Source organism: Cryphonectria parasitica (assembly GCF_011745365.1).
Source record: "Cryphonectria parasitica EP155 unplaced genomic scaffold M406scaffold_7, whole genome shotgun sequence".
Lineage (NCBI taxonomy): Eukaryota > Fungi > Ascomycota > Sordariomycetes > Diaporthales > Cryphonectriaceae > Cryphonectria > Cryphonectria parasitica.
The window spans coordinates 1811998-1827376 of NW_024468915.1; the positions used below are offsets into that span (position 1 = coordinate 1811998).

Consider the following 15379-nt stretch of genomic DNA (forward strand, 5'->3'; position numbering starts at 1 on the left):
GGCGACCTTCAATATCCGCTGGTTCCCTCTGCTGAGAATGTGCTAGGACGGCCAAGAACTCTTCTCAAGTCTATCAGAAGAGTTTGAAGCCCTTGCCAGCGGCCTGGTTCATGAAGAAGTCCTTGACAGGCCGCATGGCGTTAACAGCACCGAGACCCAGAGATCGCAATGGAACCAAGGGTCCGCTGCCGACCGAGTAGAGCTTGTGCAGCTTGTCGCAGACACCGAGCACCGCGTGGTTTGTAGCGTATCTCTCGGCGTTGTAGGGTTCGAGGGCCATTTGAGTGCCGATATCCTGGCCGTGGCTGACAGCGTACTCTATGGTCTTGACCAGACTCTGGACATCGCCCTGTCCCTGGTTGAGCCCTTGGCCGGCGAGCGGGTGGATGCTGTGCGCGGCGTCACCAACGAGTGCGATGCGCTCGCCGATGTACGTGTCGGCATGGCGCATCTTCAAAGGGAAGGACGCGACCGTGCCCTCCTGCACACCCACGACAGTCTGCGGGATAATCTGTGGCTGCACCGAGACGTGTTGCATCCGCCACGAGACTTCTTCCTCCTGACCGGAGCCCTGACTGTGCAGGTATTCCAGATCCACAGGGCTCAGCCTGAAGGCAGCATTCACCATCGCTGTGAAGTCCGGTGAGGACAAGCCCTTCAGCCGAGCAGCCCTGTCTGGCGTCGTGGACCACACAAGAGAGGAGTAATTGCCCGGCAAAGGCAGCACGGCGACTGGGCCCGTGGGCAGGAAGCGCTGGTACGCGATCTTGGTGCGGTCGCCGCCCCAGCCCTCACCTTCCAGCTTAAGCGTGGCAACAACGCCATGTCGACCGTAGTCCCAGCCTCGCGACTCGATCCCGGCAAAGGATCGGACTGGGCTGTTTGCACCGTCTGCACCGACGAGCAGCCTAGCCCATAGCCGTTGTCCACCGGCCAGCCGGATGACAGGCCACTCAGACAGATCCAGGCCGTCCGCCTCCTCTCCAAACGAGATCTCCTCGACCTTTGTATTGTCGAAAACTGACACCCCACCCAGCTGGTCGAGGCGACCTAGTAAGCCCGAGGTGATGTTGAGATTCTCGATCATGTATGCGATGGTCTGCCCTGCGCCACCATCCCAGTCGAACTCAATTCGTGCGCCCGAGACGCCGTCCCACACCTGCATTTCCTGGTAGGGCTGTATTCTCTCCCGCTTCATCAGTTGCCAGGCTCCTATTTTCTCAAGAAATCCCGCAGACGTCGGTGTCAGGGAACTGCATCGGTTCGAGTATCGGTCGGGAGGTAGTTTCCACTGGCGCGTTTTTGAGAGGTCTTGAGCCTCAATCAGGGCGACCCTGAGGCCAGCAGTGATCGGATTCGCACCTACAAGGGTGGACATATAATCAGCACAAAAGGAGTCTAAGGAGCCGATGGCCGGCTGTGCAAGGTTGACCTACGCAGAGCAGCCAGGAGACTCAGTCCTGCTGGACCACCGCCAACGCAGACAACATCGTATACGTCTGGCTGTCTTGAGGTTGCGAGACCTCGTCGGAATGGCCGGCTGGTCTGACCAGAGCAGCGCTTGCACACGAATCGCGCCGCTGGTCTGCGAAGTAGAACCTCCATGGTATTCTGCTCTCGCCACACCAACACTTGATTGGGTTGTGCTGTGCTGTCCTCGCAGTAATGGGGACAAATAAGGAGGAGGAAAAACAGACATTAGAGAATCTCATGACGATCGGATTGGGTTGCTTGCTGCAGGGTTCAAGCTATCCCTGTCGCTAGCATGAGGCCCGTGCGCCATCGTGAACCCCCCCGAACCCCGCCCCCGCAACCCTCATTCAGCCTTACCAACTGACGACAGACTTGACGAACCTGTGGGAACCTGTGCTCGGCTCCACGAGCAGCAGACAGGTCCTGCATTGGGCTCCTGCCCAGTGAATCAACGCCAGATCAGACCACGTGGATTTGGAATAGCCCTGGGGAAGGATGGAGTTGGATACCGAGGTTCTTTCTTCGACGACCGAGCAGTCCTGTTTCGGAGTGGCTTTGCGAAGATCACCGTCAGCGGCCAAGTGCGTTCCAGGACACCACCAGCGAATCATTGGTGCAGCCGAGATCACAAGTATCAGGACTGGTCTCTTCGGTTTGTGGTGGTTGTGTAGGGACCGATATCGCTTATGCCTGGCAAGTGCTAGCTGAAAGGCAATTATGCCCAGTCGTCCATGACCAATCTGGACACCGTGCGTGGCTGGTCAGCCTTATGTGGGAAGTGCGTCTTCCCTTTCCACGGTACTGCCATACTTCTTGGGCACACTTAGGATGATGACTCGATATAGCAGAGAAGATAAGCATGTCCTGCATCGGTGCTGGCCATGCCTATATATCTGTCTCGGTTCAAGCCCTGGTGAGGCCCTGTCTCAGACGTCTGTCTTGTTCCAGCCTTCTCAATCCCAGCCTATTTGAGAGTACGATTGATATATACATATATATAATTCCTCAAGAGAGGGACCTCACCTCCTTGGTGACTAGGTCTAACAGATTTGTTTGAAGCTTCCCCTTAAGAAAAAAGAAAGAGGAAAAAAAGAAAATCCGCTACTCACGGGGCGCTATTTTCTATCGTGACACATCTTGGTGCTTTCACGTAGTGAGCAAGCTTAACGTTTGAGTCCCGGTCTCTATACTACTTCGGCACCTCGAAACCTCATGAGCAAGATTTACATCGCACCCTGTGAGTTTCCATGACCCAAAACATCGTGAACTTTTCCACCCGCGTATGCTGACAGTGCCACAGGCACCTTCATCCCACGGACTCCTGGAGAATTATCCATGTCCAAGTATGACCATATCATTGTATCTGACATTGGCCATGGTTGGTCCTGGGGCAAAAACTTGTCCCAACAAGGCCAAGAAGGAATCTTTCCTAAGCGTATGTTACACAGCAAGAAAAAAGTCTCCTACAAGTATAGATGTAACGTAAACTACATTAGTGACTAACTATAACACTTCTGATAGGCTATCTGGGCGTCTACAGCAATTCCGGTGCACTGAGTTATCGCGATGCCCTCGACGAAGTCGCCTCCGTGTGCTCTCGTGTCGACATGTTCGTCGCCACTTCCGTCTTTCTGACCTCGGAAGACGACAAGGCCTTCCTCTTGCAAAGACAGACCACATTGAATTCGCTCGGCCCCCTCTGCTATCTCACGTCGGCCTGCGCCGGTGGCATCTGGGACAAATGCCTGAACAACTTCGTCGCGGCCTTTGAGATGGCACGGGTCAAGGTCCACGAGTACCTGCGCTGCGTCGAGAACCTGAAGCGCCTCGCGGGCATGCTCGACAGCTGCGTCCCCAAGCTGACCGCCGAGCTGCGCAAGTACCCCCACGTGGTGCCGGCCATCTTGCGCAACGCAGAGTGCATGCAGACCACGCTGAAGGGGATCATCAACACCGCCACCGTCTCCTTCGACTCGTACAAGCCGGGGGCCGGAGTGGCTCCGAGGTCTTTTACATCCCTCTCCGGGTCGACCTTCCAGACCTTCACCCTCGACACCGCGGAGTCATCCAAAGACCATGCCGCCCTTGCCCTCAGGCTCGGCCGGTGCCGCCTGCCACCCGTCCACCTCCTCCTCCTCAGCTACCCCACCCTTCAGGGCCTCACCATCATCACCTGCCTCATCTGCTGCTCGCTCCAGTTCCGCTCCTACACCCTCTCTCCCCACGGGCCCGGCGACCTCAACGGCTCCGACTTCTTCAACAATCTCCAGTCGGTTCTCATGCAGCTCCTGACCACCTACACCGGCCTCGTCCCCGCTGTACGGACCCCACCCCTGTCCGGGCGGGTCTCGATTGTCTGGATCTCGTTGCTGTCCATCGCTGGGCTTGTGCTCAACTTTGCCGCCCTCGGCACTTTTTTCCACGATAACGCGCTTGCGCCTCTTTTGGGCTTCTTTGGAAACGTCGTGCAGACCATAACCGTGCTGCAGCTAGGTGGCACACTGTCGAATGGAGAGTGACTTTTTAGATAACTTTGCTGGGTCTCATTCCTTCTTATCGTTTCTTGTTTCGTTTCTTTCTCCTTATTTTTTCCCATTTCTCCTTTTTCTTCCTTCCTCTTGCGTCCCTTTTTTCCCCTTTTTTTTCTTCTCACCACTAGCGGAAACATCAGTTGATTTGCGAGCACGTTCAAGATCTCATGACCAGCTTTCTCAAGGAGTCCAGGTTGAAAGTAATGATTTTCTTCTTGTTTTTATACCTCCCTTTTTTCTTTCTCTGTTTTTTTTTTGAGGGGGGGGGGAGGTTGTTGCCGTCATATAAGAGAGCCTGCATCTTTCGGTCGTCAGTCGGTGTTGTGGCTCGTTCTTGGATTTGCTAGCTTGTTTCGCGTCACTCGATACCCTATTTGTAACCAAGTCATGTATATTATAAAGAACAAAGCATCCAAAGAACCGCAATCGGAATTAAAAATGTTTCCAGTCAAATTGTTCAGCACAGGACAGTCCATTGTAAAAATAGAACGCCCTCCAAGACAATCTTCCCTCAAGGTGAATAGTATGCCACTGGAACACGTACAATCAACCACGGCTTGCTTTCACCGATCCGAATCCAACCACCTTTACAGTGCCAAACCGGGTTGCTTCGGTCGCAGTAGATTTCCATGATGTCTCCAACCATCCAGGCTACTCACAGGGCTATCCGACACGACAGTCGTGCTCCCTTCAAGCTGCGGTGGCGGTGACTGTGGCTTAGACTTAGTATTCAAGACTCGACCATGACTTTCGTCAACGACACCACCACCACTCACGCTATCACCTTCATCTCCTTGACTTCTTCTCCCATGCACGGACTGATGCTCACCTTGCGGACCAGCGGTCGGGGTATCCTCGCCCACCACATGGCCGGTATTTTCTGCTGGAGCGAGTGGCTGTTGCTCTCCGCCGACACTGGATGGAACCCTCTCGTCGTCCAGGCTTTCACCCTCATGCTGTTGCGATGTCTCCAAGTACTGATCATCGGACTCGGGCTGCCAATCCTTGAGGTCATCTTCAGCGTCGTTCAGTATCTGGCGTGCCTGCGCGGCGTGCTGGTACGGACGTTGGCCGTCTCCAGGGACCACGGGGCTGTCGTCGAGGAGCTGGATGAGACGACGGCCATGGCGAGCCAGGATGATCTGCTTCTCGGCCCGCTCGATAGTGGCGAGGAATTCGGCATCGTATGCCTCCTTCAACTTTTGACGGCTCTTCATATAGATGTTAGTGTCTCATCCAGTGCAAGTAGGCAGCTCTACGCACCACATTCGTCAGTTGGGCCTCGGCAACGAGATTCTCCGCCTCGGCCCTGACCAGCTCCTGCTCCAGCACAACGAGCCTCGTGCTCTCGGGCTCCTTGCTCTTGAGCTTCGCAATCTCGTCCGCAGTCTTCCTCTTTCCGTCCCGGCTTGGTTGCACGCTCTTTTCGGTGTTTCGGATCTGCTTGAGGACGGCCCGGCTGTCGTCGATGGCGTGCGCGTACTGATCCTCCTGCTCGCCGATCTCGCTCATGATAACCCCAACCTTGTCACTGACGTCGCTGATGGCCTCGTCGCCCGTCTGCTCGCCCCACTCAGACAGCTGGGTTGCGATGGCGGCGCGCTCGCGTCCGGCGGTCTCGTGCGCGCTGACCAGGTTATTGGTCGTCTTGATGAGCTTGTAGATCTTGCGAGCCAGCTCCGGCTGGATGGAGCCGCGCAGCGAAGACAGGGAGAAACCCACGCGCGAGCCGGACGAGGAGCCCGACTCGCCGGTGCTCTTCTTGGAGCGGATCGAGAGGGCACGATTCCTGACAAAGAGAAAGAGGGTTCCATGTGAGCAGATGAACAAGTCGAATGTGCCTTTATATGTTGATACTGTTTTGCGCTGGACTCACATAGTGTATCCTGTCGGTTTGCTGTAACTCTGGTCGGAGCTTCTGTTGGATACTTCTGAGCTTTGGCATGAGCTCTTGCGAGACCAGGGAAGCATGTTGATGAAGTGTGCAATACGAAGCTGGCGTGAAGAACAGGAATGCAGAAAAGAGGGTTGTCTGATGCTTACATGATGATGAGGTAGATATAATTTGTTTCCTGGGCAAACCTATTGATTTCGATGAATCGTTTGGTTGAGTGTCGAGGGTTGCTCCTCCTCGCTACAATTGTTGGTATGAATTTCTCGGACGAGGCAAGCACGATGGTGGCTCTATCCGGTAATACAATGGATTAAAGTCAAGTGGTCGTTCAGAGACAAGGCAGGTACAATTTACACGGTATAATGCGTGTAGGAGGAACAATGGGGATGCAAAGACACCATATACAATTTGGTTTCCTAGTTATTTCTGGGTGAGAGGTCTTAGACCTGCATTCCGAGTAGTCCGTCATCATTGACGCTCATGTCTTGGATCTGGCGGACGCCACGACGCGCCGTCTGCCAGAATGAGCGGGTCGAGCTGTCCCGGATAGAGACAAGTGAGTATGGACAATCATTGTATAGCAAGGCGGCAAGGCGCACGTCGTTGTTGTGGTTAGGACCAAGAGGAAGGGAAATCTCACTGCCAGATTCAGTCATGACGTCAGAACCCACGATGACGGATCTGCAACATCGATTTCAGTGAACTAATTACTATACTAGTAGACATTAGCACCTCTTGGGGAAGTAATGCTATATCGTCGCTTGTGATGCTATTTCACGGCTCTCAAAACAACCCGGTGCACCGACTCCTCTCACATTAAATCCAGACAACTTGGCTGCCAATGCAGGAAACACCATACATGCACGTGGTTGGGTATCACAGCCTCCAGAACTCACCCTCTACATCTCTTCCTTGGAAAAATTGTGGAGGGGTACTGCGGTCGATCGATCCTCGTCCCCACATGTTCCAAAATTCCATCACTTATTGGATAAACAGTATAAGGGCAAACAACTTTGTTCAGTTGTAGTATTTCTTCGTCGTTCGTTTCTCGTAGACCGTTGGCCCACCCCGGGAGCTGTACACGCTGCCTCGCGGGCTGTGGGAGGAATGGTGTGAGGTTCGGCTAACTCGTGCAGTGTGTTGGTAGTATTGGTGGTGAGGAGCTGGTCGAGATGGGTAGATCTCCTCGCGATAGTAGTATTGCTTCTTCTTCTTGCCGTCTCCGAAGCACATGCTGGGCAGAGGAGTAAAGTGAGTTGGTGGTGTAGGTGATGGCGATTGCAAGTAACAAGTAAATGCGCGCCGCAGATCGTTGGGAGGGTATGATGATGTGGTGGGATAGATGGTGGGAGCTAGAAATGATCTGGTGCACTAGAAGCAGATGGCAGAAAGACGGGGGGCCGTGGGGGAATTTATGAGCGCGAGTCTCGTCAGCTGTAAGAAATCACCTGCGTGTGGCCAAGACCAGCCACAGCCAACCCATCAGGTTTTGTCCGTTTCAACAAACGCCTTTCGTATAACTACGAAGTAATAGTAGTAGCAAGTAAGCTTCTTAAATCAGGGTCTTGGTCGCAAAAGCATCACAAACAATCCGCATCATCTTTGATATATTCAAGGGTCCTTCTATTATAAGGACCCTTCGTAAGGTATGACGATCTTGAAAACCTCACTCGTGATTATGGAGTCGTGAGAAGCTTTGAACCCTGAGAACGAGGAGGGGCGCCGTGGGCGCTGCACGCTGTGGTCTGAGCCGACGTCAGTCTGCAGATTTAGCTGCATGTTGCTGGTGGGGTATCCAGCATGTATACAAGTCCTAGGCTGCATAGCCGAGCCCATACGTTCGTACCCGTCATTTCTACTACAGGTGGGCTTCATGCGGCATAGCGCAATTGACATTGTCAACGCTCGTTTTCATCCGTGCTTGGGAAGGGAAAAGGGAAAAATCGCGTGCTTTGGGGATGCATGCACTTTACTCGACAATGGCTAATTTTTGAAAAGGTATTATGGAGATAGGAATGAGTTCAAGTTGCTTTTTGAGGCGAACTGGTGGCTGATGCCTGCTTCCGTGGCTCAATTCTCAGTCATAAGACTGGTGTCACGAGCACCTGGGCTGGGCAGTGCACAGGTGCCGCTAGCAGTGTCCTCGCCATCTGATTAGACGCGAGTACACAGCCTCAAGTCTACGCTCGTCCGAAGCTATCAAGGTCCGTATTTCGGCGACAGGATATGGACCCTCGTCTATAAGATCTAAAATATGGTGTGCTTGACGTGGCTAACGGGGAACAGGCCATCCTTATGCCGCCAGGTTTGCTCAAAGCCAGAAGCTAAATGCATACCATTTGATGCAAAGATTTGGTGGGCGGATGTTGTTTATCTGCCTATCATTTATAGATCTCTTTGATGTTCTGTAAGGGTAGGATATAGAGTAGGAACTCTTTAGTACCTCTCTGTAAATTTATCTCTCAACAGCACGCTTCAAAGACCACACCAGATAACAATACAAAGGTCTCATCAGGTAGAAAGAAGGTTTTTTCTTACACTAATCCTCATATCTGTCTGCTATAAAAAGTGCTCACAAGACTTAATACATCGTCTCACAACATCACATTCGATGCTATGTTCTCATAGATGGATCTGGACTCTCATGTTCCATCGTAACCGCGTATGATTGGCCGTGAACCTTCCACCCACTCATTCAGTAATGTCACTGGGCGCAAACCTCACACACGCCTCATAATTACCTTAAGACAGCAGTTGTTTGCTAAGGAATTATCATTCTTTATGATGCTCATGAGACTTGTTTGTGTGCCTGAATGAAGCCCTTCACATAAGTGCTGGCAGGGTCACTACAGATCCCTAAGTTGTGATCAACTTCTGCAACCACTGAGTGAATGGCTTCGGCCACCCGCTTCACGTTGGTCGAGTTCACTAGGACGTGATGCAGTCAGCATGTGGGGATTTGACTCATACCGCCCACCTTGGAGGGCCTCTACTTACATCCCGAGATCGATGCTCGTCCACTAGAGAAGAGGAAGATATGGTGCTTCTCTTGTAGAATCTGCACCTGTTGCGCAGTCAAGCCCGTATACGAGAACATTCCAATCTATCGACCCCTGTTAGTGACTACACGCCCACCTTGCATGTGAACTACAACGCAGATTGAAAAGGACCAGAGGTATAATGCGTACTTGACTTGTGATGTGACTCCAGTTTCCCGGAGTCCCTAGCAGCTCAAGCTCCCTCAAAAGCGCGGCCCGCATGCTCTTTATACGGGAGCTCATAGCTTTGTTCTCCTCCAGAAACTGCTGCTTGAGGCTCTCATCGCCCAAAACAATAGTGACGATCCTCGACCCGAATGCTGTGCCGGAGGAAACCTCTGATCTCACAACACGCACAAGTCGCGATTGCACAGCAGGCTTGACGGCGCCGTCACTCGCCAGGATATGGAAAGCACCAACTCGCTCGCCATACAAGCCGAAGTTCTTGGAGAAGGACTGCGCAACACCGAGCTCCATGGATGGACGGCTGGCAAAGTACCGGACGGCCCAGGCATCTTCATCGAAGTTGCCAGTTGCGAAGCCCTGACTGTGTAGATAATGAGCTTATTAGATTGGGCACATCCGACGAAGACTGGACTGTTCAGGCAAGAGGTAGCCAAGGAACGAACTCACTAGGCACAGTCAAAGAAGGGGAACAGCTTCCTTCTCTCACAGAGGTCGGCAATGGCCATCCATTGCTCCTTGGTTGGATCGAGCCCCGTTGGATTATGGGCACAGGTCTGCAGGATGACAACGTCCCCCGGCACAGATTCATTCTCGAGGCAGGCTGTCATGCCTTCAAAATCAAGGGATTTTGTGGCTGCATGGTAATAAGGATAGAGTTTGCGGTTGATACTCGAGTCTGCACACTCCCAAATGAGAGCATGGTTCATCCACGATGGATCTGAGATGAAGACGTTCTTGGGCTTGAGTCCGTTCTTGATCAAGAACATGGTTCCGACGTGACAGGCATGGGTTCCTGAGACTGTCTGAATAGAGCTTATTCGTGACTGTTGCTCTTCTGACAGTTCCCCAAAGAGGAGACTCTGGGCACCCTTGATGAATGGAGCCAAACCTGCTTGGGGGATATAGGTATGGTCATCTGGAAGTCGGGAAATTGCCTGAATATGGTCACAAGGCTTAGCATTCCATGTGATCTCTTCTCAACTGTTCACATTCAGCGGTCATAACTTACCTCCTTTACAGATGGCAATGTCCACGATTTTCCGTCGTCAGCCTTGTACACGCCTGCGCCCAGATCAACCTTGTCGGCGGTCTTGTCTGCAGCCAATGCTGCTGTCACACGATACGCTTCGTCATACGGGATCGCTTTGATGGGCGAAAACACCGAGCTGCTCTGGTCTATACTGCCCATCTTGCTGTGCGTCAACAATATTCAGAAAGTCCCAATCTCGGAGAAATTCTTCTCACTTTTACAATCCAACGGTAACACAGCCATGGAGAAAGATTGTTTTTAACTTGACTGAGAATCAAGTATCAGTGCCGGTCTCGGTCCAGGCAGCACACAACCGGCTACCATAGAATTCGAGCCGGCATAGATGCCGAGACGAAACAGCAACTTATGGGCACTTGATCGGCATCATTCCGAATATACGATTTGAGAGCTTATCTTGAATCTCGCCTTGTTATTCTGGCTGGTTAGGGTCCAAAGGTGACATGGCGTAGTGATACAGCATGCCAGGGATATACGTTGATGAGTGAATTGTGAAGTAGGCTCTTGTACACAATTTGGGAAATTTACCAGGTAGGAATGGAGAAGAAATATCATATTGAAGAACAACTATTGATGGTCTCTTCACTAATGAGTCTAACAACATGTCTAGACTGGCTTAGTTTGATGCACCCATGGCTTCTCGCTCTGCAACACTGCCGTTTGCCCTGAAAGCCGAACTACCAGTCGATACCCCATTCGTGATGCTCTTGGACAGCTCCCGGATCTGCAATTCCTCAGGCGGCACAAAGTCCTCCTCGGCATTAGGATCTTTGCCGTAGCCACCGCCTCCCGGCGTCTGAACGATGATTCTATCACCTTTGCCCATCATGGTCGTAGCCCGTGGTCCAAGGCTGATTCTCCGCTCAGAATCATCCTCAGGATCCTTCCGAACCCATATGTTCACTCCCCTTCCTCCCTCGCATCCACCGGCCATCCCATATGGCGGAATCACTCTTCGCTCTGACAGAATGCTGACCTGCATGGGTCGGGTCAGCTCAATGTCTCGTACACATCCGTCGCCGCCTCGGTGAAAGCCGGCACCACCAGATCCTTTCCTGATGGAGAATTCCCTCAGAATCACTGGGTATCTCTTCTCGAATGTCTCTGGATCCGTGATTCTGGTGTTTGTGACGTTTGTGTGCACACCACTCTGTCCATCCCACGTTGGTCCTGCACCAGCACCGCCGGCAATCGTCTCATAATAGCCGAAGCCCTTGGTGATCTTACCAGTCTCCGGGTCTGTGCCACCATATCCGAACGTCAGGTTATTACAGGTACCTTGGCTGGCTGCGCAGGCGCGGAAGGCCTTGAAGATGAGGTCCACAATACGCTGCGAGGTCTCCACGTTGGAGCCGACGGTTGCAGCTTTGAGTGATGGGGACAGAAGCGTATTAGGTGGGCAGTAGACCTCGATCGGGGTTAGGCATCCCTGGTTTAGGGGTATTTCGGAGGAGATCATGCAGCGCAGGCAGTAGATAATGCCTGAGTACATCACCGCAGATGGTGTGTTCTGTACGAGTCGACGGTCAGTTAGTCTTTCAAGCATAACAAGGCCAAGGACAACCTACCAAATTATTGAAAGCCTCAGGGCCGGTGCCGGTAAAGTCAAACTTTGCAGATCCACTATCACCGTCAATGGTGACCTTCAAGGCCAGAGGCGTCCCGTCATCCATATAATCGACCGCTTTCAAAGGGTGGCCTCTGAATCGCTCGCTGAACCCCTTCAAAAGCGTCCGAACTGCATCCTCGGCGTTCTTCTGGATGGCTTCCATGTAGAACTGGACGACAGGCCAAGAATACTCCTTGACCAGTGCTTGGATGAGGTGAATTCCTCGGTTGTTGGCTGCCACAGCTGCTTTTAAATCCGCAATATTGTCCTTGAGCGTCCTGGTACCGCTGCAGCCAGGGTATTTGCCAGGCTTGACGTAGAGCTCATCAATCAGGCCTTCTTCGTCAAATACACCCTGCTTGACCATCTTGAATGACTCAACAGCAGCACCTTCTTGCCAGAGCTCGGTCGAATTCGGGGGCATAGATCCGGCCAGGATACCACCTATGTCTGCATGATGGCCTATTTTTTGTTCAAGGTGTCAGAGTCAAGACTGGTACAGAATTCGATTTTCACTGATGAACCGACTTACCTCTGTTTGCGACAAAGAACAAAATCTGCGTGGGGTTATCGTTATCGTCAAAGACAGGTGTTGTGACTGTCAAGTCTGGCAGATGCGTTCCGCCTGAACAAGGGTGATTCGACAGAACCACATCTCCAGGCTTGAGCCCCGTAGGACCATATTTCTCTGCTTGGTACCTGATTGCTGTGCTCATGGAACCCAAATGACCGGGAATATGAGGAGCATTGGCAACAAGTCCTCCAGACTGGGAAAAGATAGCACAAGAATAGTCAAGACGCTCCTTGATGTTAGTAGAAATTGATGTCTTTTGGAGAGTTCTTCCCATCTACAACCAAAGTGTATTAGTATAGGGGATTCTTCCTTGGGGCTTCATTCGCAAAATTGACTTACCTGCTCTGCAATAGACATGAATCTGTGGCCAAAGACGGACAATTGTACCGGGTCGACCTCATCGATGCCAATAGTTCTTTGGTTCGAGGCAGTAATGTCAAGAACGATATGGTCGTCCAAGACAATAGCCACACTGTCTTCCTCAATGATGATTGTCTGCGTCGCGTCGATTGCCACCGCAGGACCCATGATCTTGACCCTCCTCGGGATGTTGGTAATGTGAAAGATGGCGGTATCCGTCCAGCCAGTCGTTCCGAAGTAGACCTTCTTCATGGCCTTGGCGGAGCTCGCGTCTAGGACTGTGAAGCCATCCTCCTCTTCGAGATCTCTGTACAAACTGCAACCAGGAATATCCACGGCCTTGCCAATGCTCCTTACGCGGACATCATCTACCAAGATGTCTCTGTCAGGCTGACCAAAACCAAACTCGCGCTGGTGGCGGTCGCTGAAGGCTTGAGAGAAGTCGCCGTCCTCGGGCTTTTGGATCATAAGTGCCGTGTCGCTACCCCTGTATCTCATATTGAGGAAATATTCGTGTAGGACCCGCTGCGCTGGGATACCCTGCGAGCCCAGCTCCGAAGTGGCCTTCTCGGCCATGGAAGCGAAGCGTTCTGCGATCCTTCCTTTGGAATCAGAGCCATACACTGCCGCCTCAGGCTCCTGCTTCTCCACCACAATATCAGCCAGAGCCATGCCGTACGCGGACAAGATACTAGACAGTCTGTGGATCAGAACCCGTCTGATGCCCAGATCCCTGGCAATAGCCACAGCATGCTGGCCACCGGCACCACCGAAGCAGGCGAGATTGTGCGCTGCAGTATCGAAGCCCCTGCCCTCACTCAGAGTCCTGATGGGCCTCGCCATGGTCGCATTGGCCACCTCGATGAAGCCCATGGCGACCTGCTCGGCAGTGAGCTGGTCGTCGCCGTTCTTCTCGGAATTTACAAGGCGCGTCAGCTTGGCGAACTCTTCCCTGACCTTGTCGATATGCAGTTTTCTCGGGAAATAGTCTGGCAGAACTCGTCCGAGAAAGCAGTTGGCATCCGTGATGGTCAGTGGTCCACCATTTCCGTAGCAGACCGGTCCAGGATATGCGCCTGCTGACTGGGGCCCGACTTTGAACAAGCCGTTACTCCAGAACAGGATGGAACCGCCTCCTGCGGCGACAGTGTTGACATCGAGCTGGGGCGTCTGGATCTGGATTTCAGCGGTGGTGCACTCAAAAACGTGTTCCAGGGTGCCTCCGTAGCGCGAGACATCAGTGCTCGTGCCGCCCATATCAAAACCTAGCACAGGAGTTCCTTCTTCGACGTCGTAGCAGGTCCGAGCATAACCGATGACCCCGCCGGCAGGACCAGAGAGAATGGCCCGCAGACCTGTGAACTCGGTGTACCTGACGAGTCCGCCGTGGCTCTGGCATAAAAGTAATTTGTTGGCCGATGCCTGATCGCGCAATTCGCCCTTGAAACTTCTTCGGAACCCTTCGAGGTAATTCTCGGTGATGGGAGAGAGGTAGGCATCTGCCACTGCCGACTGGGCGCGAGGCACGAGCTTGATCATGCTCTGCAGCTGAGACGAGAGCGAGACTTTGAAGCCCATCTCGCGAGCCAGGTCTCCTATGGCCATCTCGTGATCTGGATAGGCGTATGAGTGCATCAGTGCCACAGCCAGGCTGCGGAATCCACTGTCCCACAGGCCCTGGAGATCTTTTCGGACGGCGTCTAGATCGGGTCGTTTTAAGATGCGAAGTGGCTCGCCTGTCTTGCCTATGACCAGATTGCAATCGCTCGCCACGTCGATTGGCTGCGGCTCCGGGTCCTCTGAGAAGCCCTCTGCGGTCACACGCTCGTCCACCTCGACGACATTTTCGTACAGAGTCCCGAGTTTCTTCACCGCCAGGTCAAATATTCTCGGCCGTGCTTGGTTGCCGATGATCAAGAGGTCGCGGAATCCTTTTGTAATCAAGAGCGCTGTGCTCTCGCCTTTTCGTTCCAGGAGGGCATTGGTGGCGACTGTGGTTCCCATGCGTATGCTCTCGACGGGAGTTAGGTCGAGCAGCTCGCCTCTGGCAATGGCCCTTCCCGTGGCTTTTTCGAGAATCTGTCGGATACCCTCTGTGGGGGCATCGGCAAACTCGTCGGGGCAGACGGACAAAAGCTTAAAGACAAGGTCATCCTTTTGGCCAGGGATATGTGCCCAGCTGATAGGAAGTTAGTTAGCATAAACATAAGTTCAACTCGAACCGATTGAACTGAAGAGATGGGGCAGACCTACAAGTCACAGAATGTACCACCTCGGTCAATGGCTATTCTGATTCCTTCCTCAGCGATGGATGGCATAATGAAGTAAGTAATGAATGGCTGGGAGTCTCGAAATGTGGTTGGAATGTTGTTTGAGATGTTCAGCTGAGAAGAAATATTAATGCGCCTGCGATAAATGAAAGATGGGGATCAATGCTCATTAAATTAAATAACTTCTTCATGAGTTGTGAACTTCGCTTTCAGAAGTCAGTGTTTCGCTGTCATCTTGAACCATCGCGATAGGTTTTGTGAGTTATTACCCAAAAGTACTATCTTCTTAGGAGAGTACCGGCAAAGTATTGTCTCTGCCTACCTCATCTTCCAATAGACGGTCACAAGCCGACATTCTCACATGTCTGTTACGCGGCATCGCTGGCCGAAGAGCTA

The 15379-nt window shown here is 52.6% G+C and overlaps 6 protein-coding genes across 6 annotated transcripts; 1 reads left to right on the forward strand and 5 right to left on the reverse strand.

Moving 5' to 3' along the window:
* Nucleotides 1–73: 73 nt before the first annotated feature.
* On the reverse strand, nt 74–1783 carry M406DRAFT_341781 (ubiquinone biosynthesis hydrox; the record flags this gene model as incomplete). Its single annotated transcript, XM_040921701.1, has 3 exons — nt 74–1362; nt 1437–1507; nt 1716–1783. 3 exons carry the CDS (start codon nt 1781–1783, stop codon nt 74–76), a joined length of 1428 nt encoding a protein of 475 aa, XP_040773566.1.
* A 902-nt stretch (nt 1784–2685) lies between these two features.
* On the forward strand, nt 2686–3992 carry M406DRAFT_72578 (uncharacterized protein; the record flags this gene model as incomplete). The annotated part of the gene is made up of 3 exons (XM_040925549.1): nt 2686–2710; nt 2774–2908; nt 2995–3992. 3 exons carry the CDS (start codon nt 2686–2688, stop codon nt 3990–3992), a joined length of 1158 nt encoding a protein of 385 aa, XP_040773567.1.
* Nucleotides 3993–4324: 332 nt separating this feature from the next.
* On the reverse strand, nt 4325–6221 carry M406DRAFT_92978 (uncharacterized protein). The gene is made up of 5 exons (XM_040926238.1): nt 6048–6221; nt 5881–5935; nt 5268–5793; nt 4834–5215; nt 4325–4714 (listed from the first exon to the last, which is right to left on the reverse strand). Coding segments are annotated over exons 2-5 (930 nt in total). The 5' UTR covers nt 5883–5935; nt 6048–6221; the 3' UTR covers nt 4325–4694.
* A 338-nt stretch (nt 6222–6559) lies between these two features.
* M406DRAFT_323622 (uncharacterized protein) lies at nt 6560–7241 on the reverse strand. Its single transcript, XM_040919791.1, has 2 exons — nt 6714–7241; nt 6560–6613 (listed from the first exon to the last, which is right to left on the reverse strand). Exon 1 carries the CDS (start codon nt 7129–7131, stop codon nt 6916–6918), a length of 216 nt encoding a protein of 71 aa, XP_040773568.1. The 5' UTR covers nt 7132–7241; the 3' UTR covers nt 6560–6613; nt 6714–6915.
* A 1445-nt stretch (nt 7242–8686) lies between these two features.
* Nucleotides 8687–10311, reverse strand: M406DRAFT_263625 (PLP-dependent transferase; the record flags this gene model as incomplete). The annotated part of the gene is made up of 5 exons (XM_040917604.1): nt 8687–8826; nt 8896–9001; nt 9087–9483; nt 9570–10057; nt 10132–10311. 5 exons carry the CDS (start codon nt 10309–10311, stop codon nt 8687–8689), a joined length of 1311 nt encoding a protein of 436 aa, XP_040773569.1.
* Nucleotides 10312–10709: 398 nt separating this feature from the next.
* Nucleotides 10710–15278, reverse strand: M406DRAFT_280733 (putative 5-oxoprolinase). Its single transcript, XM_040918417.1, has 5 exons — nt 14967–15278; nt 12693–14892; nt 12312–12627; nt 11739–12241; nt 10710–11680 (listed from the first exon to the last, which is right to left on the reverse strand). Exons 1-5 carry the CDS (start codon nt 15029–15031, stop codon nt 10787–10789), a joined length of 3978 nt encoding a protein of 1325 aa, XP_040773570.1. The 5' UTR covers nt 15032–15278; the 3' UTR covers nt 10710–10786.
* Between the last annotated feature and the right edge of the window lie 101 nt (nt 15279–15379).

Bases quoted from the DNA above. Each gene is read 5' to 3' on its own strand.
- M406DRAFT_92978 (XM_040926238.1), bottom strand. The intron at 5,216-5,267 runs GTGCGTAGAGCT...ATCTATATGAAG, and splicing joins AGGCCCAACTGACGAATGTG to AGCCGTCAAAAGTTGAAGGA. The intron at 4,715-4,833 runs GTGAGCATCAGT...TCTAAGCCACAG, and splicing joins CCCGACCGCTGGTCCGCAAG to TCACCGCCACCGCAGCTTGA.
- M406DRAFT_323622 (XM_040919791.1), bottom strand. From the start codon at position 7,131: ATGTGCTTCGGAGACGGCAAGAAGAAGAAGCAATACTACTATCGCGAG.
- M406DRAFT_280733 (XM_040918417.1), bottom strand. From the start codon at position 15,031: ATGCCATCCATCGCTGAGGAAGGAATCAGAATAGCCATTGACCGAGGT. The intron at 14,893-14,966 runs GTAGGTCTGCCC...ACTTCCTATCAG, and splicing joins GGTGGTACATTCTGTGACTT to CTGGGCACATATCCCTGGCC. The intron at 12,242-12,311 runs GTAAGTCGGTTC...AACAAAAAATAG, and splicing joins GTTCTTTGTCGCAAACAGAG to GCCATCATGCAGACATAGGT.